This window comes from Telopea speciosissima, chromosome 4 (assembly GCF_018873765.1).
Source record: "Telopea speciosissima isolate NSW1024214 ecotype Mountain lineage chromosome 4, Tspe_v1, whole genome shotgun sequence".
Lineage (NCBI taxonomy): Eukaryota > Viridiplantae > Streptophyta > Magnoliopsida > Proteales > Proteaceae > Telopea > Telopea speciosissima.
Window position 1 is genome coordinate 22,270,889 of NC_057919.1, and position 27,834 is coordinate 22,298,722.

The 27,834-nt window shown below is 37.6% G+C and overlaps 3 protein-coding genes and 1 non-coding gene across 6 annotated transcripts in view; 1 reads left to right on the top strand and 3 right to left on the bottom strand.

Annotated features, from left to right (window-relative positions):
- Positions 1-6,865: 6,865 nt before the first annotated feature.
- LOC122659085 (vacuolar iron transporter homolog 4-like) lies at positions 6,866-7,516 on the bottom strand. Its single transcript, XM_043854237.1, has one exon. The coding sequence runs from the start codon at positions 7,514-7,516 to the stop codon at positions 6,866-6,868; it is 651 nt and encodes a 216-aa protein (XP_043710172.1).
- A 9,451-nt stretch (positions 7,517-16,967) lies between these two features.
- Positions 16,968-17,618, top strand: LOC122659086 (vacuolar iron transporter homolog 4-like). Its single transcript, XM_043854238.1, has one exon. The coding sequence runs from the start codon at positions 16,968-16,970 to the stop codon at positions 17,616-17,618; it is 651 nt and encodes a 216-aa protein (XP_043710173.1).
- Positions 17,619-18,742: 1,124 nt separating this feature from the next.
- TRNAS-UGA lies at positions 18,743-18,824 on the bottom strand. Its single transcript has one exon. It is a non-coding gene; the product is annotated as a tRNA-Ser (tRNA).
- A 3,260-nt stretch (positions 18,825-22,084) lies between these two features.
- Positions 22,085-27,834, bottom strand: part of LOC122658207 (DDT domain-containing protein DDB_G0282237-like) — a 45,461-nt gene continuing 39,711 nt past the window's right edge. For all 3 annotated transcript variants that reach the window (XM_043853119.1, XM_043853120.1, XM_043853118.1), the window contains exons 5-12: positions 27,309-27,745; positions 27,126-27,213; positions 26,417-26,760; positions 25,833-26,275; positions 25,554-25,725; positions 25,300-25,461; positions 25,118-25,206; positions 22,085-22,635 (exon numbers count right to left, since the gene is read on the bottom strand). In XM_043853119.1, coding sequence (XP_043709054.1) covers positions 22,488-22,635; positions 25,118-25,206; positions 25,300-25,461; positions 25,554-25,725; positions 25,833-26,275; positions 26,417-26,760; positions 27,126-27,213; positions 27,309-27,745 — 1,883 coding nt within the window. In that variant the 3' untranslated portion in view covers positions 22,085-22,487. The remainder of the gene's footprint in view (positions 22,636-25,117; positions 25,207-25,299; positions 25,462-25,553; positions 25,726-25,832; positions 26,276-26,416; positions 26,761-27,125; positions 27,214-27,308; positions 27,746-27,834) is intronic.

Genomic DNA, 27,834 nt, shown 5'->3' on the forward strand with positions numbered 1-27,834 from the left:
TATTACTATTCAACTCCCATCATAAAAATAGTGCTCTGTTTCCATATTAACCCTAGTTTCTGTGGTTTTTGCAAGGCTACATCCAAAATAGAAACTAATTTCTTGGATAGAATATTGTATGTCAATTTTGGAATGTTAAAGCAATAGCTCCATGTTGGATTAAATGACATATATATTAACCTTCATTTATTTGCCCAACTCAACTTTTTTCCACGATGATTTAGTGAGAGGATATTGTGTAAATAAAAAAAGTTCTTATATAACTGGAAGCTAAAAGGAGCAAACTACCTACCGATATCTTTACCAAAATAAATAAATAAACTACTTGCAAATATAATTGAAATAAAAATGAAGAGGAAAGGAACTCCTTGAATCAAGAGCAAGATTTGAGTTGTCAAACATCATAATGAAAACCCCTGACTTTGCACTCCTATTTAGAATTAGCCTATGAAGCCACTTTGGCCAATACATGTATTTCTCTCTCCTCCCTTATTTAATTTTTTTGTTTAATTATTTAATTAGAGTTAAAAAGGCGGACCAGGCACAAGGCTCCCGCCACTCCGAGGTCCAGGGAGGATCATAATGTATCTTGCCTTACCATTGCTTTCTTTTTCTTTTCTTTTTGGGTAGAATTACTTTGCTTTCACAAAGAGATTATTTCCATACTCAAACCCGTGACCACTTGGTCAAAATGGAGCAACTTTACTGTTGCGCCATTGTCCGTTCTCTGTTTAATTATTTAATCAGATTAATTAATAATAATTAAATGTAGATAATTAAATTAGTTAAGTACCATGATTAGGGTTTTAGCCTAATCAGGGATTGTTTAGCTTCTTTTTTTTGTGTGTGAAATTTGTTAACGCCCATGTTAGTATATGGTATAATATACATGTATAGTTTAACATTCATACATAGTACATGGCATGCTAGTACATTTTTTTTTTTTCAATAAAAGTTTATTGAAGATTAAAAAGGAGGCAAACAAGCCTAAATACAGACTAAAGGGAGACTCGTCCTAAAACATATTGGCAAGGGCAACAAGCCACTCGCTCACCCAAAAGAAATAATAAAATAAAGCTATGGGGATCCGTGAAGCGCACCGAGGGGGTCCTTATCCTATTCGATCGTTGGGGGAGCTCAGCATAAAAACCCGGTCGATCAAGAGCAACACGGGCTAAAAGAGCCTCCTCCTCTAGTGAAAAGGGAGATGAAACATTTTGCAATCCCACTCCTAACTCCCTTTCAACCTGATGTTTTTCTACCATCGCGTCCACCGCCTTAACACCAAGATTTGCATTCCTTTGACTTCGAGTTCTGCCAATAATTGAAGTTGCCATATGGGAACCCACACGACCACCTCAAAGAACATTCCTACGTCCATCACGATTTTTACGACCCAACACCTGAGTCCACCCGCCTTGCACCTCATCTTGCTTAGATTGGTCATAACCCGACCCATGAGAACGCGATCTTTGAACTGATTCCACCTCATTAGGCATCTTTAAAACGATAGCCCCATCTTAAAAGTGAGAATTATGCACATTCGATTCATCACCATCCGACGCTCCAGATCATGAATGGTCCGATTCCATACCCGATCCAGCAACAAAAGATCCTGACTTCTCCTCACCTACAACTTGATTGGAACCAGCAACAAGATCTTCTCCATCACCAGAAACCGACCCACCTTCAATAAAGTTTTCTGCTACGTTAAGTAAAGCATCAGCCAAACAAAGCGCCTCTTCATGCGCAAATTGCTCAATAGGAAAGGATTGAGATGGATCACGGCTCCTCCTTCCATCGATAACACCACCAAGAGAGACAAGATTTCTCTTAACACCTTGTTTTAAGGAAACTACCTCCTCCTCATGACCAGCTGGCACAATAGGAGAGGATAGAGATTGAGCACGATTACTTCTCCCTTCTAAAATGCCCTGATCACTCTCCTTTCCCCTAATAGTGCCCAAAGAATTGGAAAACCCAACCAACTCACGTCTAGTTGGCATATTTGAAAGAGTTTTTGGATCCTCGCTTCTGGAATTGGTAACCAATCCATACGAGTTGAGTCCCAAGTTATGCACTCGAGAACGAGACCGGACCTGGTCAACTCCGTCTTCCTCAACATAGTTGGCTCCTGGGACTTCCACCGCATTGTCTACAACCTATTGACAACGATCATTCTTCTTCTTTAGACGGCAATGGAGTACTTAGTGACCAACCCTACCACAATAGCCGCACTTCGCTATACCATCCTCATATCTGACCGGCTGTCTGAAACAAAACTCCTTTGTAGAACCATCCTCATACCTGAATTTCATCTACTCTAGAGATAGTCTCACTTGCATCAATCTCAGCTAACACACAAGCAAAATGACCAAGCAAGCCCTGTTGAGTACGCCGATCTAGAGCGACAGGTCTGCCCACAACCTTGGCCATGGAAAGTAAAACGCTTTCATGCCAATATTCCAGTGGCAAATCTAGGAACCTCACCCATACAAGCTTGGGCATAACCTGCTTCTCATGAATATTAAAGTCAGGTTTTCATTGCTGAAATCTGATGGTCTGCCCCTTGAAACGAATCGGACTTCGCCTCCAAACCTCCGCCATATCTCCCTCTGTAGCAAACTAGAAAATCACGTACCCTTTGCCCAATGGGTGCATGAGCACACCTTGTTTTAGATTCCAGAGCTCTCTCGCCTCCCTCTGCAACAAATCCAAGCATGCTAGTACATACTTACTATAATATACATGTCTAGAGTAATAGCATACATATTATTTACATATAATGCAAGTATTATATAAATTACATACATTCATGTGCACCATGTCTAGCATAATTTTACATCATTTCTTAACCCATTCAATGTATAGCATAGTGTTACATGCTTTACATAGTTAGTGTAGTTATCTTCATATGTTTTATATGTTTTCTAATCTAAATACAAGACTACGGTTAGTTTTTTTTTGTTACATACTATACATAATAGTGCATAGGATTAGTTAGTAGGACTATGGAGCTTAGGAATTGTCTAAATAGAAGGAGAACGCCCTTCGACCAGATGGATTGGGTGTTTAACACCTTCCCAGGCCGTAAGCTTTAGTTTACCCAGAGATTTGGACGGACCAATGTCATCCATTGAAGTTCATTCTCTCCCCCGAAAGGGGGGGCATTTATAGATCGTAGACCCTTATCTAGGTGACAACTCCCGCAATCCTTCCATCTCTTCCTATTTAAGAGAGGGTGATACAAGAAAAAAGAACCGACGAGACTTGGTCTACTGCCTCACCACTGAGGGTTATATAGACCCATCAATTTGGAGCTTCCTTTGACTGACAAAAAGAAGGGTTTCACAGTCATTGACAATAAAATCTATGTTTCCAAAAACATTAGAATTTTAGTTACACAGTTTGACAAATTTAAGCTTTTGGGTAAAAATAAGAAGGGGGGACAACATTTCTCTGACAGGTTGTTCCTAGGCCTTTTTAACGATCTTAAGAAAATCAGGGTGCTCTGCTCATATCAAAAAACCTAAAGGGTTTTGGGCCAAAAGAAACATAAGAAAAAATATGAATAGTAGTAGGGTTATGGTAACGATATGTCTATTTTGACCGTTAGAGAGTACATGGTCTAGATTAGCCACATCAAATTTCAAAGTTTAACTCAAACAAATACCTTATGTGTATGTTTCTTTTTTTTTTTGGTGACTTGTGTATATATTGACATGCATCCCACGTATGTTCAAACATATGTACCAATACTCTAGCCATTATTTACAATATACACACTCCCAATTCATAGTAGAAACATATAGTTCAAATAGGAAGAACCAATAAAATTGAGGGATCAGCTCTGTCATGTGACTTTCAAAAATATCACAAAAATTTCTGATACCAATAACTACACAGGAAAAAAAATAGAGAATGGCTGGCCCTTGATGGTATTTTTAGTTAAGATCTTATCAAGCAAAAAAATAAAACACGGGTTTCGACCTGGCCAAAACTGAGTTTTGGTAGGTTTCGGTCGAAACCTGATCGAAACCAAGGATTTTTTCTCATTGATGGGGAACCAAGGTTTCGACCCCAAAACAAGTTTTTTTAGGTTTGATTTTTTGCAGGTTGCCTATTTTTCACATTTTAAACATAATCTATGAATTACATTCACCAAAAAATCACTGAAAATGATACTTGTAGTTATTGACCCAAGTTACCTAACGTACACGCTGATATGATACAGACACTAAAGTGGTATTATAATTAGTTCACATAATTATAAAATAGTTAAACCCTGAATAATACATTTAATCCAAATAAAACATTAAGATGCCACCATGTATTTACTAAAAAAGTACAAATAAATGATTTTTTGGATTTTAAAAACTATTACCTTCTTCAGGAGATGAGGTTTTTTTTTTGTTTTTTAACAGTACATTATCCCTTCACTCATTTATTATGAAAGTAACTCTCACACCAACCAAAAATCCATTGGAGTACACATTACATGTATTCACATTAACTAACTACTAGAATAAATCCAATCAGCAACTTAGTCCTCTCCTTTTCTTCTTCTTTTCTTTTTCTCTTTTTTTTCAGTAGTGGCTAAGACCAAAAAGCACCCAACCAAACACACACATACACTATGGGAGGTAGAAGGTGGGAGGGGAGGGAGTGCTTGGCAGCCAGCGCTGCTACAATGTGCGGTACTGTAGCATGCATTGTAGCAGTAGGCAGCAACTCCCTATCCTCCTCATCTTCTACTTCTTCTTCCTATTTTTTCCTCCATTAAACCTCTTTCAAATCTTCACCTTTTTTCTCTACAAAAACCCCTTTCTTAATACCCTAGATTCCCATTTAAACCCTAGAATCCTTGATGTTTCCCCCATCTCAATTGAAACCCAAACCAAACCCAAAACAGAGGAATATACACATACATCAGCATTATTTGGTGAGAGACCATTACCCCTTAAAAGACCACACTCCTTTGCTTGATCTCCTCTTCTCACAACTCCAATTCCTCAGCCCCTTTGTTGAATCGGCTCAACACCTTCAATATCATATCCCCTTCTTCAAGAGATGAGTTGAATGGAGAAGAAAACGCAAAATTAACCTTGATATGGCAAGGTTATGAAGAAATTCTAGCCGAAACCGAGCAAATCCACCTAAAGAATGCCAAAGAAGATCGGAGAAGAAGAGCTCCTGTTGTTGATTTGAATGGGAAAAAGAAGATAGGAAAGTGAAATAAGGTTTTACCAAGGAAAAAGCAATTCAAAAGGCCATGGTTTCGAACAGTTTCAGTCGAAACCATGACGAGTTTAGGGATTTTTTAAAGTTACAGTGTAACTCATCTCGGAACCTTTCGAAACTGAGACAACTCAACGGTTTCGACAGGTTTCGGTTGAGTTTTTGATCCATGGATCTTATGCATGTTGCTAGCCTTTTTATGAATGTTGCTCTCTAAACCTAGTATAAACCTGAGATGCATTCTATGTCAATTTCCAAATCCGACCCGTTTATCACAATAGGTTGCTAAAACTGATATACTAACCTCAAGCAGGTAGTTTGATCCAACAACGAAGGCAAAAGCTTGATCAAAACTCTCTCTCTCTCTCTCTCTCTCTCTCTCTCTCTCTTTCTTTAATTTACATAATTTAACAAGAGGAGGAAATGCAAACAACCGCTTGGTCAGTTGGTTGGTGACTTGCCAGTTGGAATGCATTAGGAGGTCAAGGGTCCGACTCTCCTGATTTGCATATTGGTGCTAAAAAAAGGCACCCCTCTCCCTCCTCCTCCCCTCGGCAGTGTTAGTTATCTCTTGTAGTTGCAGTAGTTAAAGTCTCATTTGGCAAATAGATAGGATAGGCAAAAGAAAATCGAGAGGAGGAATAGTTCATTTTAGAATTGTGATTTAACAATATAATTCACCTTTAGCTTTAGCTTGAATATTTATGCATTCATAGAAAGCTACAACGTTCTTCATCCCTTTTTGAAAACATTTTTTTACCGTTGTACTAAATAATTAATTTTTGGAAATAATACAAGGGGAACTTAAAAGAAGATTAAAATTTCTTAGTTCACCACTTTGGTGATACAAGTTGCACCATAATTAAAAATCTCCCACACAAGCACAACAACCCAAATTAAACTCCACACTCAATTAAAAAGAAGAAAAAAGGCTCTTAGATCTGTCTGATTTGTAGGAAAATTTTGTCCAAAATTTTGAATTTGTAGAGTTCAGATCCTCTATACATTTCATGTGGTAACACTACCTATCCCTTTTGTTTTCATAAATATTCCTTTTAATCCTTTAAAAAATATGTAGTAAAATAAAATAGGGAGAGGGTTTGCTACATGGACAATGTAAAGTTTCATGTCTTGGAAGAGGGGCATTATGGAAAAACATTAAAAATTAAGGAGGCACATGAGACATTTTGCACGGGTGTGCTACAATAATCTTAATCTTATGAGGGGTGCCAGTGTACAATTTTGAAATTAATCTAACCTTGTGCAAAACTCTTACCCAATAAATGAGGAGATAGGTACATGCACATATATGGAGAGGAGAGTGAGAAATGCACAAATAACTAACTGGTTGGCTTACAGAAAACCTGAAGTGGAGAACCAACATTTCATATGTTTACAATCTTAAGAGGAAAAAAAAAAAACAAAAACACACCAAATGAAGAGAAAAAGGCACACATAGATGGGAGAGAATAGAGAGTAAGACATCCTTCTGCAAAGGAGTCTGCTTCCTCATACATGTCCCCTAGATTATTTCATAACATTTATAAAGTTAAGTAAAAAAAAATATATATAGGAAAGATGAGGAGGAGGAGTTGGTGATATAGTACATATATATACCCAATTCCTCTTAAAGCCCAGCCAGCCCAATCAACTTGGTCAACCCATAAGTTATACCCATAGCCACCCAACCCCCAACCAACACCCTCAAAGAAGACCTCTTCAAAGGTGACTTCCCCAACACAGCACCTATACCTCCAAACACCAACAAAGCCAAGCTTGAAAGTGCAATCACCACCCCTAACCTCACCTTATAATCCTTTATAAAAGAAGCTGATAGAAGTGGCACCAGAGCTCCAACAACAAATGAAAGAGCTGATGCTCCAGCAGCCTTGAATGGGTTTGGCAAGTCTTCTTTATCACTCTCATCCAGACTTTCTTTCTCATCATCAACTGAAGCTTTATTCTGTCTCTTAATCTCAGACACCTCTATGTCATACTGCGAGTAAACCGACACGAACTCTCCGATCGCCATACTGCAAGCTCCGGCGACCATCCCTGCAAAACCAGTAACAATCATTGATGTAACATCTTGTCTAACAGCTCCTACTCCCATTATTAAGGATGCTGTGGAGACCAAACCATCGGTTGCTCCAAGCACAGCAGCTCTAAGCCACTGTGCCCTTTGGGAGTAGTTAACTTTGATTTCTTGGTCTATTTGTTGCTCAACATCATTGTTTGGTAATTGGTTGCTAGTAGCTTCTACTTCAAGGGGTGCCATGGAATGACAAGAGAGGGGAGATGATGAAGAAGGCTAGCTATTGAGAAAGGGTACTTAGAAGAAAATAGAAATGGTGAAGGCGGCTTGAGGAAGCCACACGCCATTGGAAGGGTATTTATGGAGGAGAGGATAATGCCCTAGGGTCATGGAGGCAATATCTGGTGAGATCATTAAGGTGCTCATACAAGAAAAAAATGACAAATCTAGAGTTGTTTTAATTCTAAAAATTTTAAGTAGAAATCAGGAAGAGACATTAAATTGGTATAATCTATTAATTTAGAGAGTAAAGATGAACAGTTCAAGCCTCCAACATGACTCATCAATCAAGTGCCATTTACATGGAATCATCAGTTAGACCTAATACTTGGGAGATGGAGCATGCAATATTATGATACAGCAAGAGTAGGTGGGATATACCATCCACGTACTCTGTTCTCTTTTAGCTTTTAATTTTCATAATTTGGTATTATGAGGTATTAACCCATGCATAATCCAAGATTTGGAATTAAATAATGATAAACAGTGGCACTAAGGCTTGGTAAACAGCCACCTAGTTTGAGCCATGTGGTAGATGATGTAGTCACTTCCAAGTGTTGGAATGGATCTTTATCACCTCCAGTTGGCTGCCCGGCCCAGTTCCTCTAACAAAGGGGGGCTGAAATGACCTCTCTACCCATGCCCAAACACTCTGCCCGGGTGGGACCCACCATCCCCCTATTAGAGGAACTGGGGAACTGGGCCGGTCAACAAACTGGAGGTGATAATTTTCCATGTTGGAATAGGTAAGAGTGCTTTGGAATAGCTGTCTCAATATGGTCTCATTGAATCTTATTACCTTATAATTAATGGTTTCAACTTTTAACACTTAATTTGTTAAGGTCTTACTTGTGAGGTAGGATATTAGATGCCCAGTGTAGATCAAGATTTCGGTTTATTTAGTTCTTGTTTCTCAGTTTTAGAGTTTTTCCTCTCATGTTCACGGCAATGCCGAAGGTGGGAGCAGGTTTTCCGCTAGTAATTTTGTAGTTTGTTTCTGGCTTCTGTCCAGTATTTTTTTTGGCATCTACTTTGTATTCTATTTTTTTTTTCCTTTCTAATACAAATGATATATCCTTTTAGCAAAAAAAAAAAAAGGTAGGATATTAATTTGTTAAGATCCTATTGTGAGGCAAGCTCACCCCAAGGTTCCCTGGCTCTAGCCATTTGGTTTTAGTCTTCTATATTGGTGGTGATGGCCGGAAGCAAATCGATACAGTATCCATTATAAAAATTAATGGAGTGAAAATCTCAATGAACACATGTAATAATGAAATAAAATTGAGTTTGTAAATTATCTAGAAAACACAAGTGTCGTGCTCTTTTGAAAGAATGCAATATAATGTCACGATCATCTTCAATTGCACAATCTCCAATGGCCAAAATCATTGCTTGAAAAAGAAAAAGATTTTTTGTTTTTTCTCTCAAGCCCTTTTTTTTAATAGAATATTATATTGTATAACTCATCATTTATTACACATTTTCCCGCGCCTAGTACATTTGCACTCAAAAAGTTACATATGAGCAGCAGTAGCTGTAGGTTATTTATCAGTAAAATTTAGACCCCATTTGACCAGGCATGTAACAAATATGCCCTATGCAAAGGAACACTATTTATTTTCAAAATAAAATTTTTTTGTTAATTAGTTTCTTAATCAAGGAGATCAATGTAATTTTCCCTAATTTATATTTTGTTGCCAAAACCCACTGTGTGAAATATTGAATCCATTTTTGCTATTCTAAGTTGGCACCCTTACTTGTGTTAAACAACTCATATAAGGTGTCTCACAAAGAAACCAATGCAGAACCATATATCCAATATTGCCAGGGCACGAAATTTCTTACTAGCTAGGGTTAGCCACATCAAATTAATCCACATTAGGGGTGTAAGTTTGGCCCTGTCGGCCCGAACCCGCCCTAAGTCCGAACAGGGCCTGGGCTGAGATATTTGGCCCTGAGGGCGGATTAGGGCTGAAAATTTCTGGCCCTGAGTCAGGGTAGGGTCGGGTTAGGGTTGAGGCCTCGGGCTAAGCTTGACCTGGCATGGCCTGACCCTGATTTAAGTTATACTATAAAATATACATTGATATAACATATACATTATAAACTTAAAATGTCACCCAAATTTTTTTATATAATATATTATATATGAAGACAATAAGTGTTATAATACATTTTATTATATTGTTATTTTATGTAAAATTGATAATGTTCTTCCCGGTCCATTCCAGCCCATGCATTTCTTTCCCGCCTCCCCATAATTAGGGACAATCAGGGTCAGCCCGGCCCGACCTTGAGGGCGGGTCAGGGTTGGATTTTTCTGGCCCTGAGTCAGGGTCGGGTCGGGCCTGGGCCCAACTAAGGGGACTTAGGGTTGGGCTAGGGTTCTATAAAGCCCAGCCCAACCCGATCCTGTTGCAACCCTAATCCACACTCTATTGCCCGTTTTCCTTTTATTCTCAAATAAGTGGTGAAATATATAAATTACCACATTAATCGTCTTAGTTTGTGGTGTGTAATGCTTCCCCTGATAAATCAGCCACGTATCCAGGGTTGACCAATCATCACTGTTTGATCAAGGTGTGGCCACGGTCTCAATTGTTTGTTTCTGTCGCAAATCTTCAGTAATAATATTTTGAGTAATAAACAAAGAGAAAGAAAAAAAAAATTGGACCGAGTTTTTCTCCATTCATAGTGAATGAGATTCCATTTACCGTGGGGTGGGCGAAGGCAAGAGGGGGTATTGGGAGGGTATTTTGAGAACATACTAAAACCCTATAGGGGTTCGTAAACCCTAGGATGGTGGGTGAACCATCCTCTATGGGTGGAAGAAAACTTAGTCCAAAAAAATTTACAGTTGAATCATTATCTATAACTTATTCTAAATGAAATATATGGTGTCTAGGAGAATAAATTAATTTTGTTAAAACAAATACCATGAAACATGAACAAATAAAACAAAGAAAACAAAATAACACAGAGATTTAACGTGGTTCACACAACAACGTGATGAGCTACGTCCACGGGCGAAGTTGAAGATGATTCACTATGTAATAGAAGAAAAGATTACAGTGGAAATCTCTTTAGAACACCAAAAATGGTGGCAACAACTCTCCCCAGAAAACCCTAGCTTGAAAATCCCAAATCTGACTTTTCCCTTTTTTTTTGAAAAAACTTCTCACTTTCTTTTACAACAAGACTAATAAAACATATAAATAAAAAAAGATGAGTAAAACATATAAATACTCCTCCAAACAAGTCGATCCATCGGGTCACTTCCCCCCGCGCATCCCCAAACAAGAATGATGGATTGTTTTACTACCATCACAGATCTCAAAAAAATGTCATTCGGATAACCACCAAAACATCGAACGGATCAATCTTCAAAATGGATAAAAATTCAAGCGACACATAACAAATTTTATTGGCAATCCATTTTAGTAGATCTTTTTCGAAATTCAAACTCAAGCAGCATCTTTCTGATCCTCGAATATCCTCCAACGATGATTTCAGTAATTTTTTTGTTTTTTTTTCTTTTTATGTGATTATACTCAATTCGATGTCTTCTTGTGTGGACCTTGGAACAGATGATTATAAATAGTGTATATTTTTGTAAGCAATTAAGTAGATGATAAGTTAAGTGACCATTGGGTAATTGACAGCTTTGAGCTTCCCTTTCTGGGCTCACATGAGATTGAAATTTTTCTAGATCATAGTTCGTTGAAAACGCCAATTAAAACACAACAAACCAGATAACGACATTTATATGTATCATCTTAATAGAACTAGTAGATGAGCGTGTGCTGAACACGAATCTATATAACTAATACTATAACGACATTTATCTATCTTATTAATACAACTAGTAGATGAGCGTGTGCTGAGCACGAATATATATAACTAATAGGTAACCTTCAATTCATGAAAGCAGAAGAAAGCAAATATAAGGAGGAGCGTGGCACCTATGTATGCACGGGTTTTCATAAGAGGCGGGGCGGTCATTTCATCCTCTACTCTAAATGGGCATGGATGGTACACTTTCTCAGAGAGAACTTCTCCTATAAGGAGACATCCTACATTAGGGGGTGTCAATGAGTCGGGTCGGTTTGGTCCGGTTTTGGTTCGGGTTTTTTGGTTTCAGTGTGGTCTTTAGAGAAACCGAGACCAATCTAATAAGAACTTTTCGGTTTCGGTGCGGTTTGGATTCGTGTCGGTTTCGGGTTATGATAACGAATTGATATCAGTTTGGATTCAGTTCGGTATCAGGTTTTTTTAAACAAGTTGGATTCGGTTTGTGCCTATTTTCTTCTCTTTCTCTTTGCGCCTACATAAAATATTTCATTAGCCCCACACTTAAAAAGGAGATCAATGGAACAAGCATTGTTACAAATCAATTTTTCTATTTTCATAATCTCATATTCATTGATTTGTAACAATTTATCGTACAACCATAAATTTGCTCACTAATATTGAAATCAATTCAATGATTCATAACCTTATACTCATTATTTTCTTATTGGTTTCATTCAGTTCGGTTTTCGATTTGTTATCGATCGGTCCGGTGCGGTCCGACTTTCAACCGGTCTTGTCATACCCTAGTCCAAAACCAATCCAATAAGGATCGGTTCGATTTGGTCTCAGGTTTTTTCGATCGGTTTCGATCGATCTTAATGGTTCGGGCTAGGTTTTGACTCTTATCCTGCATCAACTCTAACTAAGAATCCTGATGCAAAAATAAATTGCGTTTTTAACAAAACTAATTAATCCACCGTAAAGGAAAATATAATTTAAATCTAATTCTCTGAATGACATTTATCTAAAATCAAGCTGCTTTTCATGATCGTTGTTTGGACGTGTAGTCCCTACACTAGCACTGGGGCCAGTGAGAGCGTACGAAACAGAATTAACATGGGTGGGATATTTGATTTCATGGAGGGTGAGGCAGTAAATTAAATTCTTTCGCTCTTGTGTGTGTGTGTATATAGTGAGCAGCGCGACTCCTATACCTAGACACAGGATAGTGTGAAATGACTGCCACACAGCATGGAAAGGAAAAATCCCTGAAGACTAAGTGAAATGACCATCGCATAGATTATTTGGTTAATATTAAGGAGAAAATTTATTTACATGGTCCTTACTGACAAGCTTGGCTTAATGATCCACTTAGTTTGATCTCATTTCTTTTGACTGTTAAACTACTAATTAACTGTTCTTAGTTGATTTTCAATCATTTCTCAAACCTTTTAACTTCAGATGCACGCATGGTACAATTCTTTCAGGCTCAAACGTACTCAGAGACTATTGAAGAGACAATGATATGAGCAATAGATAATCCACTAAATTTCAACCAAAAAAAAAAAAAAAAGATAATCCACTAAATTTGAGTATTAAATGTATACTTTCTTTTGGATTGACGTGTTAACCATTAAAATTATAAGAACTTTACCCACTTGAAAGTTGGGAGTTGGAACCACTAAAGTGGAGGTGAATAGCATTCCTTGGTGGTTGGTTCACATTACTCTCCTCTGATTTGTTCTACCCAAAAAAATATATATAAATTTTCTCTCTATGGGAACTTTTTTTATTAAAAAATAAAAAACAGTTTTGACTTAGGGAAAAAAGTGAGGCTCCCTCTTTTAACTTATTCAAAACCTTTTTTTGTGTGTGAACGCTCAAGATGCTCTCTCTTCATAAAACAAATACCCTCTTTTGTCACTTTACTTGATTATTGAATTTTTTTATTATTTAATATGTTATCCTTCCTTCCTGCTTTGGAAGGGAAAGTCAAGAAAATTACTAAAAAAAAATCCATATCATTATGAGTTAATCCGAATTGAAAGAGGACAGTCTTAACACTATAGAGAAGATTAAAGGTACCCAAAAACAAAAACAACAAAAAAAAAAGAAAAGAAAAGAAAAGAAAAGGGTTGTTATCAAGGCATGAATAGTAGAGGAACCTTGTATTAGTTTTTTCTTTTATTAATTTTGTAATGCATTTGATCACAACCCGGTTTCTACCAAATGTGGAGTCATATCATATGGAGAGTTACATAATTAATGGAACTTTTGTCTGAAAATTTTCTAGTGGTTGGTATAAAGTGTGTATTTTTTTTCAATAAGTGGTAGACCATCCAACCATCTAGCACAAACAGACTAGGTCATACATGTAACCACATGGATTCATTTCTTGAGTTTAGATCTGCTATCCACATGAGGATGGGTGGGGACAGATCACACCCCCATGGAGGGGTCAGATCTGTCCCCACCCGTCCTCATGTGGGTAGCTGATCCGGATTCATGTTTCTACCTATGAACTGTTTATTGATGGAGGGTCTCTCTTTTTTGGGTTCAGATCCTCTACCCATGTGGGGTGCCACCCCACCCCATGTGGTGAGAATCAATCAAACAGAATCTTCACCCTATCTGTCACTCGGGGCGGAGAGTCTGAGGTATAGGGATTCTATTCGGTTGGTTTTCACCATGTGGATAGCCGATCCAGACTCAATTTTTTTTTTTTTTTTCTTGTTAAAAATCAACAAAGAATTTTACTAACAAAATAATGAAAGAATTAATTACATTATGAAAATCAGCTTGAGCAGTTGACTAATATTGCATTATTTTCTGATGCTTGTGATGATAAACTTCGTTATGCTTTTACATTTACAATAGTAACACACAAGATATAACTTTAATTCTTTGTTGGAAAAAAGAACTTTGTCCGGGAGTGTGACCTACGCCAGCACTCTCATGAGTCTATCTCTCTCCTCTCCATATGAAAAGACATCTTTCCCCCTTGTTTTGAGGAGGAGAGAGATAGACACATGGGAGAGCTGGTGTAGACCACAGTACTCCCGGACAGAAAACTGCTTCCCTTCTTTGTTTGTGGCTGTTTTTCAGCCAATTAAGAAACAATTCTAAAAAAATAAAATAAAATAAAAACAACATTAACTAGTACTACATTTGAAAAACAATGTCACCCTCCCATGATGTCATATGCAAGACTAGTACTAGCATTTTGATCATTTTCCATACTTATTAATATGTAGAAATTAAATTCTTCTCCTCCCAATGCACCATATGCATCATATGCACCATATGGGAAGAGTGAGTCACAGGCAATACTTCTTTTGATTTTCCAGCAGTTCTTGAGTTTCTGTTTTTGTTCCTATTGTAATATATATATAGGTACTGCAACTCAAGTGAAAACCAAATGGTTAAATAAAACAAATGGTGGGATCCTATGGGGCGATCCTACTAGAGTTGTTGCAATCCACCTCTAGCTTATTTACTAAAAGGTACTGCAACTAAAGTTAAAAACAAACTATTTACTAATCATTCTACCCATGCAGGAGGTAATTTAAAATCCACATATTGGTTAAATAATTTACCTCTTGGTCTCTCCACTTTGCAATATCACTTGACAGATTATCGGTTATGAAAAATTAGCACCATCAAACTCCTAATCTATTAAACACATTTAATCAAGAAATCTCAAACAAGATTGGATGTAAAACTTTGATAGAATATTTTTAAATATTATTATTTAGATAATAATAAAATTTTAAAACATTTATAAAACACTCTACAAAATTGTCACCTGGAACAAAATTTTATCCAATCACAGTTAACGAATTCCCACTTGATGTTTTATCTATTTGGGAAGTGGATTCCTTGTTAAGAATCTCTCTCATTCATAGACGAACATTGTGAATCCAATGCATTGATAATTAACACTATTGGCATTAACCTTTAAGAACACCAAAACACCAACACCCACTTGCAACAATGAAGACCTCCTAGGTCTAAAGACTAGAGCACCAACAATGAAGTCTTGTGCAAATATATAATAGACGGTTTACATTGCAAGACTCTCTTCATGATCCGATTTGATACACTTAACATGTGAATACTCACACTTATATTCTGAGAATCTCATTCACATGAAAATATATAGTATAACAACTATTCAATCCCTAATTGTGAGCAATTTAAAGGTCTAACCTTAATGCGCGCACGTTAAGTCACACAAAAAATGATGAGAATTAATATTAATTTAAATTGAATTTGATAAACATACATATCAAACATGCCGCCCCTAAAGCAGCCTTACATTCTTGGAGGTAATAATGCAAGAAGTATGTCTCCATACATTTGATTTCTTCTGTTTCCATAATTAATAAAATTTAAAGGGCAGCTTGGTTCTAGGATTTCCAAGGTTGGAAAAAAGTAATGAGGCTTACTGTTATAAAAAACCATTATGTTATTAATACAAGAATTCTATTAGTTATACATAATCGTGCTCAGCACACGCTCATTTACTAGTTATATTAATAAGATACATAAATGTCTTTATCTTGTTTGTTGTGTTTTAATTGTTTTTTTTTTCAATCTCATGTGGGCACAAGAAGGGAAGCTATCAATTACAATTACCCATTGGCCACTTTACCAAAAAATAAACAATTTACCCATTGGTCACTTACCTTATCATTTACTTAATTTCGCTTGCAAAAATATACCCTAGTCATAATCATCTATCTGAAGCATTATCACATTTATTAAAAAAAAAGGGGTACCCAGTGCATGAGGCTCCCGTCATTGGGAGGTCTGGGGAGGGTCATAATGTAGACAACCTTACCCCCACTTGATCACAATGGAGCAACTTGTACTCTTGCACCAAGGCCCACCCTCAAAATTATTGAACTCATAGCCTTGAGGGATATTCGGGGATAAAAAACATGGTTTTAGTGCACGGTATCAGAATGGGTATCGGTCAACTTAGAAACCAATATGGTATCGAATTGATATCGGTAAGGATCAGCCGTATGGTACAAATTTGCCCCTGATCCTCATTTAAAAGTAGTTTTTTTTTTTTTTTTTTTTTTTTTTGACAATTTGACCCTTTGTCTGTACTGTATCATCGATACGGTATCAGTATTGGTATCCGCAAGGTGAAAAACCGGTATCGGACTACCGGATACGGGCGATCCGATACCGATAGTTAGAATCATGATTAAAAAGAACCTTCTAGTAAATGTGTTTTCTTCTTTAAATAATTCTACTCCCAATTAAATTTTAGGTCAAATTGCTAGTTGATGATCGATGCCATGTAACTGGCACTACTTGATGAGTCATATTGCAGGAATGATTTTGTCATCTGTATCTCTAATTAATTGATGATACCATGTAATATTATTGTCTCTTATTCTTGGATGAACACTATTCTTTTTGTTAGCTATGTCATATCCTATGAGGCTGTGACCCACCCCAGGCCAGGCTTCATATCCTCTCCTCCATAAATACCCTTCCAATGGCGTGTGGCTTCCACAAGCCTTCTTCATTCATCATCTCTATTTTCTTCTAAGTAGCCTTTCTCAATACCTAGCCTTCTTCATCGTCTCCCTTCTCTTGTCACTCCATGGCAACCCTTGAACTAGAAGCTGCTAGCAACCAATTACGAAACAATGATGTTGAGCAACAGATAGACCAAGAAATCAAAGTTAACTACTCCCAAAGGGCACAGTGGCTTAGAGCTGCTGTGCTTGGAGCAACCGATGGTTTGGTCTCCACAGCATCCTTAATAATGGGAGTAGGAGCTGTTAGACAAGATGTTAAATCAATGATTGTTACTGGTTTTGCAGGGATGGTTGCCGGAGCTTGTAGTATGGCGATCGGAGAGTTCGTGTCGGTTTACTCGCAGTATGACATAGAGGTGTCTGAGATAAAGAGACAGAATAAAGCTTCAGTTGATGATGAGAAAGAAAGTCTGGATGAGAGTGATAAAGAAGACTTGCCAAACCCATTCAAGGCTGCTGGAGCATCAGCTCTTTCATTTGTTGTTGGAGCTCTGGTGCCACTGTTATCAGCTTCTTTTATAAAAGATTATAAGGTGAGGTTAGGGGTGGTGATTGCACTTTCAAGCTTGGCATTGTTGGTGTTTGGAGGTATAGGTGCTGTGTTGGGGAAGTCACCTTTGAAGAGGTCTTCTTTGAGGGTGTTGGTTGGGGGTTGGCTTGCTATGGGTATTACTTATGGGTTGACCAAGTTGATTGGGCTGGCTGGACTTTAAGTGGAATATATTGGGTATTTATTAGGTATATCACCAGCTCCTCCTCCTCCTCCTCCTCCTCCTCCTCATCTTTCCTATTTTGTTTGTTTTTTTTTTTTTTGTGTGTTTTTTTGAGTCCTAGGGACATGTATGAGGAGGCAGACTCCTTTTGCAGAAGGATGTCTTAGTCTCTCCAATCTATCTATGTTTTATTTTTCCCTTTTTTTCTTATTAAGAATGTAAACATATGAAAATATGGGTTCTACAAGTCAGGTTTTCTGTAAACCAAGCAGTTAGTTTTTTAGATTGCACCAGCTAGAAGCTTACACCATCATTTCTCCACGAATCAAAGAGTTACATTTCAATAAGAACACAAAACTAGGATTTTTTTTTTTAATTTTTTTTTTTTAACAAACCCTGGGAGCCTTGGGTAGGAGTGTCAAAAACTAGCACTTCTTCATTGGTTCGTTTTGCTATTCTTTTAAGTTTTCTTTGGTATCATTTTTCATTTTGTATTTTTTGACACAAACGTTTTTACAAGTGTTTGGTATAATTTGTGAATTCTATTTCTATTTATAAAACATCAAAATAATAGAAAAACCATAATAGAATTAAGACCTTATTAGGATGGATGTAAAAAGTTCCTACCCAGACCATGAATTTGTTGTTGATATGTTTCTAAAGACACACAATCTCTAGACGTACTCTTCCAAGCATGGAATGAGGTATCGGCCCTGGCCGATCTTGGATCAGGTATCGGTATCTGATTAAGGGTAAAATCATAAAATAAAAAATAAAAAACCTAATTTTTTATGAAGATTAGGGGTAAAACCGACCAATTGGACCAATCAGTATCAGCATCAACATCAACAGAAATCGATATCAACGAGGATACCAATACCTCAATGCCTGCTCCCAAGTCACACTTAGAACTTTCACCCTTACATTAGCTGCAAAAGCAAAAAAAATTAAAAAGGGAACATGGATCATGTGCAGGTGAACGTACATCTCAAAGCCAATCACATGTTTATTTTGTTTTCTTAAATACCCCTATTTCCTTTGTAAATGGTAAAAAGTAGAACAAGTAGTTGTCTCTCACATGTATGTGTTATAAATTTCGAGAAAAAAGACACTAAATAACAAATCGTCGACAGCAGGGTTCGAACCTGCGCGGGCAAAGCCCAACAGATTTCAAGTCTGTCTCCTTAACCACTCGGACATATCGACTAGATGAAAATTACTCTAAAATAGTATTATAAAATATTAATATTGAGAGTCTTAAAAATGCCAGAATCCAATAGCTTAGTTGTTGGCTTATGGTTTATATATCTATGTTTCTGCCAAGAATGATGGTTCTTTATTATTTGTGCTGGATTTTATCAAGGGTTTAAGGCCCATAGGTTGGTCATTAGTAGGGCTGTAAATGGATAACAAAAAATTCGAATTCGATCCGCATTTGTATTCGATTAGAGATATCTGGAAAAAAATCCGAATACTCCGATAAAAATCTGAATCAAAATACTTAATTATAAAAAATTAAGTAAATAATGATCTTGAGGGTTTTTGAAGATTCAACAGGTTTTAGAACATGAGGAAAAGAAAATCATGATCTAAAACTATGGATTGAGAGTGAATTGTATCCACTAGGCAGAGGAAGGTTCGGGTTACACAAGGCAGAGGTGTAAACGGATGGTCGAAAATCCGAATTCGATCCGCATCCGAATCTATTTAGAGGTATCCGTATTCGACCAAGAAATATCCGAATCCGATTACCTCCGATCCGTATCCGAGCCGAATCCAATCCGTTTACAGGCCTAGTTATTAGTATCTTTAAAACTATATAATGCATGCCAAGTATAAATCTTGTATAATGACTTTCTCATAGCTAAAAAAAATTCTTTACTCCTCTTATTTTGGTGCTGAGGATTTGATATAGACATTCATAAATGTGATAAGGATCGCAAAAACTCTAGCTATGAGAATGTTGATTGCACCAACACCTATGTGTTATAGGAGTTCTAATTAGGGATGTAAATGGATAATCGAAATTCTGAATTCGATTCGCATTCGTATCTGTTTAGGGACATCTGTATTCGTTTAGAGATATCTGGAAAAAATTTGAATACTCCAATAGAAATGCATCCGAAAAAAAATTCGAATACTTAATAATAAAAAAAGTAAGTAAATAATGATCTTGAGGGTTTTTCAAGATTCAATAGGTTCTAGAATGAGGAAATGAGAATCGTGATCTAAGAGATATGGATTGAGAGTGAACTGTATCCACTAAGAGGAGGAAGGTCCGGGTTACTAAAAGCAGAGATGTAAACGGATGATCAAAAATCCAAATTCAATTCGCATCCAAATCCATTTAGAGGTATTCATATTCGGCCAGAAAATATTTAAATCCAATCACATCCGATCCGTTTACAAGCCTACTTCTAACCGCTGGATAAATGGGACTTGCTTTATATGCCTCATCTGAAATCTGTTCCATTTATGATATGCATTATTGTAGGGACTTCCTTTTTGGGTTTTTTTTTAGTTGGGTGCTCGGCGCACCACTATGGTGGCCCCAAGAGGGATTGGCCACCTGAAGTAGGGGTCGGTCAGTTGCGATTGGGCCTACTTGATTCTTACCAATTTAAGGTCCGGCATGTTTCCATTTGTTTAGATAATCAGGCCTCGTCTTTACCCAAAAAAAAAAATGATAATAATCAGGCCTCCTCGTAGGTTAAAGCGTGGATATATATATATTTTTTTTTGATGGGTCGGTTTTCAGTCCACAATGGGGATTTAAACAGGTTAATTGACTAAATGGGTTATAAATGGTTTTTAAATGGAGCATGGACAGTCCTAAAACGGGTTATAATCGGGCAGAATTGGCTTAAACAAGCTAATTGGCCTATAAACGGTCGGTAATAGCATTTGGACCGCCTGATTATTAATCAATTGGTGATTGGTGCTTGGGCTTGACATGTTTGGTAATTGGTCAGACCAATCTTGGGCATCAACTGATCGGTTCAAATTGGGCCTACAGGTGTGGGCTAACTTTTAACACCCCTAACCTGAAGGGCCCAAGGGGGAAAATGGGGTGCCAAAAGGGCCCCCAGGATTTGGTGATAAGGAAAGTCATATACGACCTTCGGCTAACAAAGGCCCAACTGCTTGACTGCAGACGATTGTGTAAGACAACCCCGACAAGGGACTTTCCTTTTTAATCCTTTTAGGCCCCGTTTGTTTAGAGGGGACTTAGGTGGTGTGGGAGAATGCTAATGTGGCACTTTAAAATCCCACCCCAACCTTGTTTGGTTATCATGAGGTGGTGAACTTACAAAAGCTCAAGGAACATCATTAAATGCTTTATCTATTGATGTGACACTTTAAAATCTCACCCCTTTCTAATTGGTGGGACTTTGGTTACTGTTCGTGGTAAAAATAACTTTACCTATTTTTACCCCATCAACATGTGAGTCCCATCTTCCCAACAATCCCATCCCACCTTCCCCTCTAAATGGTGTAAAGGTCCATTTATTTCCACTTTCCATAAGTTGCTCCTCCCATTCTTTTTGTATTTTGTTTTGTTTAAACAAAAAAAAAGAAGTAAGATGCCAATAAGGGTTATGAAAATTGAAATCGGAGACTGAATCAATCCCGATTCCAATCTTAATTGGCCAGAATCTTTCAGAATCATCTGATATCGGTTGATCAATCACTATTGATTCTGATCTGAATCAATCGATTCAACCGATTGGATTCCAATTTTTGAAAGAATGTAGTCACTGCTAAATTGTTGGAGCATGTAGACCCGATTTGATCCTTGGGCTTGACACCAACAGATGGGTTAATATAATTTAATTATCTTAATTTAAATTATAAGCCAAAACCTTGCTTGTTCGGATATTGGACTTAAACATTTATCCCCAGCCCAAGGTAGGCTAGGAAAAAATATCTATTTAAGCAGTTTGTTGACCTCAGACCAAAATCCTCAATGTTAGGCACAAAAATCCTCTCCAGTGCACATAGGACAGTTGGAGCTGCCCTCGGGGCGTGTGTCGGACCGCTTCAGCCGTTTGATGCGTGCTGGAGAGGATCCGAACTCCAATCTAACTTGAGTAGAAGGTCCTTGGGCTTGCTCTCCTTCGATTTAGCCTTTTCTCGTAATAGCTAACCTCCAAATCAAATCAAAGTAAAATTCATTCCAAATCATTAACCATCACACACTAGCATAACACCAATTCAATCAACTACAGATGGAGTTGATGGTGACCTAGAAAGTATGAATACCATAGAACAGAAACCCATTCAGTTTGATGTTTCTGACTGATCAAAAACATTTTAGGACAAGCAAATTTGATAGGTCTACTACCTGAATCTTTCAGGAAGATCTCAGTCCCATGGCAACTCTGGGAAAAGGAGCATTTCTATTTATTTTATGGAACATGATGGAATATATTCATCATAATATGAATTTGGATCTACAGAATGATAATGCGAGATTCTACATATAATTCATGTATAATCTATTGCATTAATTGGATTAATGGTACTGCACAAGTTCAATTTACAAAACTGAATGGGGATATCATCACAGCAAAACTGACAATAAGTAACCTCCAAAATTCTAGAAAACAAGAGACTTCACCAACTCCATTTTATCTGGGGTCTTGAGATTAAGTTTGTCAGACTATCTGTCCTTGGCTGTATGGTGTAAGGAATATTCTTCCATATAGATTCCAATCAAATGCAAGTCCATCATGAAGATACTGGAACATGAAGCTCCACAAAAAATAGTGCCGTCAAAGAATATAATGAGGACATAACTTGAAAACTTCCCATACCTTGCATCCACTTAATCTAGTAGAAATAACCCATTTCCAAACGCACCAGGTGTCAGTCCTTCCACTTGTTGACATACCGGAGGAATGCCAAAGCTGGACTGTCCCTCGGTGGGGCACGGACACGTGTTGACCTCCGAACCACAGCCTCTTCCAATGCAATCTTTTGAGCAATATCCCTAGATCTCTTCTGCAATGCAGGGCTGTGAAATTGCAAATGGCATGCATTAGCAGGTAGGTATGATTGTGGAAGTTGTAACACACGCACACACAATAAAGGAGCCGGTTAATATCCCATATGAAACAAAGGGAAGTGAAGATAGTCTCATTCTGTACCTCTCTTCTTCCTCACCAGACAAGTCTTAAAGAAATTTGTCCAGTGTGAAGGGAGTACTCAAATAGTGATGATATTTGAATAGGTAATTGAGTTATCAAAATTAATATGATCTATGTAAGTAAGAAACTTCATTTCCAAATTGAAAATTCTGTCCTGTTGGACACCTTTTATATGTTGTTACAGGAGGTTCTGCACAGAAACCCTGTAGCCATGTCAAACACCAACATATTGTCCCGACTACTTCCTACATTTCCTTTATAACTGACACATGGCAACTTCCCAAATTCAGTGGACATATTGTCCACATTATCACCTAGTCATGTGTCAAATTCCAGAGCAATCTAACTTTTAAATGTGTCATATAATGCTCTGAGAATTATCCGAAAAAGTGGGACTGTTGAAAAGAAAATCAAGTGAAGTGACCAACAGCTGCCTAGTGCAGTTGGTGGGCTGTGGTGCGCTTCATGCCCATGCTCACCAGGAGGTCTCGAGTTCGAGTCTCCTGGCTGGTACCTTTCCCCCTCCCTATTCCCCCTGGATCATTATTGTCTCCTGTTCCCTGCCCGGTACAGTGGTCCAGTTTCTCTCATAGGGGGCGGGAAATGACGACCTAACCCCCTGCCCGAACACACTGCCCGAGGGAGGTTGAAACGTCATTCCGCCTCCCTATGAGAGGAACTGGACCACTGTACCAGGCAGGGAACAGGACAGGAAAAAAATTCATTCCTCCCACCCCCCTTAAAAAAAAAAATCAAGTGAAGCACCACATACTTAGTGGGAGAAACAAGCCATAACATTTTACATGTGGCCTTTATAGGAGATGCCCTGTATATCCAATCGTCAAAATGCCAAATCATCTTGTCCACATAGCCAAAAGTAGGAATGTAGGAAAAATTCCTACATACGCCCTACAACCAATGTGTAGGAAACTTTGCCCAAAAAAATTTGGGGTTGGGGGACTGCAGTTTAAAAGTAACAACATCCCTGAATGCTGCCAGGATAATCTCACCCTCCATATGTTGTTTTCTATAAATATTTCTTCTTCCTCTATTCTCTAGTAATGGGAAGGAGAGGGGACATTCACATTATCATGATATTCAATAAGGAAAATCGAGTCTCCAATCTATCTAAAAAATACAGAGCCCCTCAAAGATTATAAATGGGCTAACTGATGTTGAAAATAATTTCTGGTGTTTTTCACCCCCCAAAATAAGGGATAACATACAAAAAGATGCAGTAGAATAACAGTCAGCACTTTTACCTACGAGTAAGAACAAGGATAAAATACTCATCCCAAAGATGACAAACTATGCAATGGCCATAATGAGGTTGAAGATTGGATGTTCCAATAAGAGGACAACCATCTCATGTAAGTAGTTAACACTTCCATGTAAATTTCAACATCTCACAAACATAATGTGCATAGTTTTTTAGGTGTCGCCTAGGCGTCCAGTCGCATTTCAGGGTCTAAGGCATGTTGTCGCCTTATTGGATGCAGGAAAGGCGACCACCTTGGTCACTTGGGCATGGCCTTGGACAGCTTGGCCTGCCTTGTGACCTGGGCAGACAGCTTATTGTATTGTGTGTATGTGTGTGTTTGTGTTAAAATTATATGAAATAGATTCTGTATATAACCTTTCTATTGGTTTGTGTACAGGATTATGAAGCATTGCGATACATGAGAACATGCCTAATGCATACTTAGATAGTTAAGTGCTCTATAATTCTGTTTCTTAGTTATATGCTATTATGCTTTTAGTTTATTGCTTTGTTTTTTATGAATATGTATATATAATATCTTATGCTTTGCTTATTCTATGTTAGTTTTCTCATATTAGGTCATTACTAGCATAATTATATCATATTGCATTGATCTGGCTTGTATGTTGATTCTTGATGTGGCTCAAATGTTGATTATTTATGTAGCATATAAACATAATTATATTATTGCTATACTATATATAATGCACGCCTTGGGTCACTTGGTCACCCTAACAACTTAAGTTACTTAACATGCATTACATTGATCTTCCATTAGAACTGTGAAATTTATTACGTAAATTTGTGGGCAGGGGGGGGGGGAGATCATAGAAGGCTAACTTGTATCTATCAAAAAGTTAGTTGATGTACATAATGTAAAAGGACATTGATAAGCAAATAAAACAATAGGATTATTCAGCCAAAGTGTGAAAATGGAAGCTACTCCTGTAACTATTGCCTTCTACTTTCACCACCACTTTCAAATATATTAAACCAAAAAAGACATATTTAAAGACAACGATCAACAGAATCTTTCATCAATGAATGACAGAAATCTCTACCCTATTTATTTAAGACCAGTAACTCACCATATTCTGTTATAATATTTCTCAAGCTGCTTTTTAAGAGCCCTCTCCCTCTCCCCTTTACAATTCAGTGAACCCATCAATGCATCAAGCTGCTTAATAAAGGCAGGTTGTAAACATTAAAAATTTGAAAAATATGCATAAACTGGTTTTGTCACGTTTATGTATGTGAATGATATGATTACCTCTTCCTTCACATTGTAATATCCCCACAGCTTGGAGTCACAACTCTCAACAAAAATCCTTCCATCACGCTTGAAAAACCAATACCTGTTATAATTTCTATCTTTCCCCAAAGGGTGGGTGCGAACAAAACATTTCTCCATCTCTCGTTCAAGATGTTCCTTCTGTAGAATGAACAATGTCAAGAGAGAGAGAGAGAGAGAGGGAGAATAGGAGATTGAAGGAGATTAATGAGAGGAAAAAAAGTTCGTCTCACCCTTTTCTCGCTACTTTTCTTCTCCTGAGCTTCCTTCTCTTTATCTTTCTTCCTTTGCAGTTCTTTTCTGTGATCCTCCATGTTAGATGACACTAGCATATCCTCCAGAGTGACCTTCATATTCTTCTGTTGCTTGACTTCCCTTGATGCTATGTTCACATGATGGCTTTCACTGCATAAAAGTCAAAGCCATGATATGAATGCAATCTTTTCTCAAGTACATCAAATCATTTGCAACTCAAAACACCATAGTCCTAGCTAAAATAGAGGAACTCATACCTGTTTTCTGATGCATGGTTCCCCTCCTTCCGATCTTCTTTGTCTGGAATGTCTCCAATTGTCCCAATGCTATTGCCATTCTCACATATGTTCAGAATTTGTTCCCCATTTTCCAGGGTATAATCCTGTAGTACTCCTTTGGTGTCAGAGTGCGCTTTCAAAAGTTCCTTCTCCTCTCTCCGCTTTCTAGCTTCCTCCAAGGCCTCTCCCCTCCTCGTGGCTGCAAGTGTCTGATGTTGTTCAATATATTTATCCAACATCTCCCTGATAGCATTGGTTGCAAGGGCCTGATCAACCAGCTCCCGCAAGATGCCCAATTTAGCTTGAGTATCTAGAAGGCCATAATGACCCTGTTTTATTGTTCCTATATGAGTGGATAATTCTGGTATATCTTCCATCTCTAAGAAGTCACACAAATAGTCTGTCCAATTCATTACAGATATCTGAAACGAGAAGGAAAATAAGACAATCGCGAAAATAATCAATATCAGGAAAGAAGAAAAATGAATCAAAATATTACAGAACAAGGTTATGCATGAGTATTTGAATAACCATGCACTTCCATAACTAACTAGATTTTCTACCTTTGGTTTCCGCCTTTTTCCCTTTATGACCATGAAGTAGCCACCATTGTCTTTCATTAGCAAACGAAGAACTGCTGAATGTGATTCCACTACGAGAATAAGATTGCTATCCTTGTGGCAAATTGCATTTTCAAAATCTTCAAGGGAGAATGGCCACAGGTTCAACAACCTGGCAAATGAAGAGAAGAAGTCCCAAACCATTAGAAGGTGACCAACACATTCCATTGGAACACCAAAATCCCTTGATGGAGACGGGCGATCAGTGAAAACTGGATCATCAGCTCCAGGTTGGACTAAATGATCCTCAATTGGGTATCTAATTGGTTCCTCTGGTTTTTCAATTTCTGCATATTGAGATGTCAAAATGTAAGAGTATAGTCAAATGAAGATTCATTTAGACAAATTTTGATCAAGAAACCTCCCAGACATTTTAAAATACAGAAGGAAACAGATGTGAGGTTCATTGGAAAGTAGAAATCAAATATATTGCTATTCTCAGGGGGGAAAGAAAAAAAGACATCTTGTCCATTAAGCATGATGAATATCATCCATGATATTTTGCCAGCAGAAATAAATAAATAAATAAATCAAAAAGCTGTATTGTCATTTCTGTCATGTAAGCTGGTATTTGTAGTGCAGCACAAGTATTGCCTAAAAGTCATACAAGATTAAAATCAAGTTCACAAGGACTATTTGACCATATAACTACCTTTCCTTGCCTTCTTTCTCATGGTCAAGCCTTCAGAGTTCTCAGTTCCCAGTTTTTTCCCTTTGTTGGCCTCCTCATTTTTAGTATACTGAATAAGAGAACATGAGAAATTCAGAGCAATCAAGAAATTATAATATCCATTAAAATTATAGTGGAAAGAAAGAAGTCTGATTAGAAAATTACTGAGACAGTTTTGCTAGCTTCTTTGCTTTTCCTGCGTCTATTGCTTCCCAGGCATCCATCCTGAGTGGAGAGTTTCTCTCGCAGCTCTTCTGGAGTTTCAGTGGAAATTCCATGCTTCTTTGCCAGTTTATCATGAACCACCCATGGAAAACTTCTTGAAGTGGATTCTCTAATAAATGACTTAAGTACATTCCTAGTGAAAGGCAGCTTCTTCAATATCAGATCATCCACATTTACTATTGAACTACCGGTCACTTTCTTATCATTGCTAAGCCATCCTACTTCATACTGAACTATTTCAACATCCTCCAGAACCCTAAGTATTTTGCATGGGTAAACACAATTATCTTTTCTTCCATTTACTTCCAAGCCTTCCATAAAGCGTTCTTGCAACTTTGTGCAGATTGATTTTACAAGATCGCCCAACTTGAGCATGCCTGCAAAAATGTTTCAAATATATGAAGCAGACTGAAAGCATAAATCTGTCTGTTTGCGTAAAAATTTGGAACCATAATTGATGTCTAAA

Coding starts and splice junctions, on each gene's coding strand:
- LOC122659085 (XM_043854237.1), bottom strand. CDS start 7,516: ATGGCACCCCTTGAAGTAGAAGCTACTAGCAACCAATTACCAAACAAT.
- LOC122659086 (XM_043854238.1), top strand. CDS start 16,968: ATGGCAACCCTTGAACTAGAAGCTGCTAGCAACCAATTACGAAACAAT.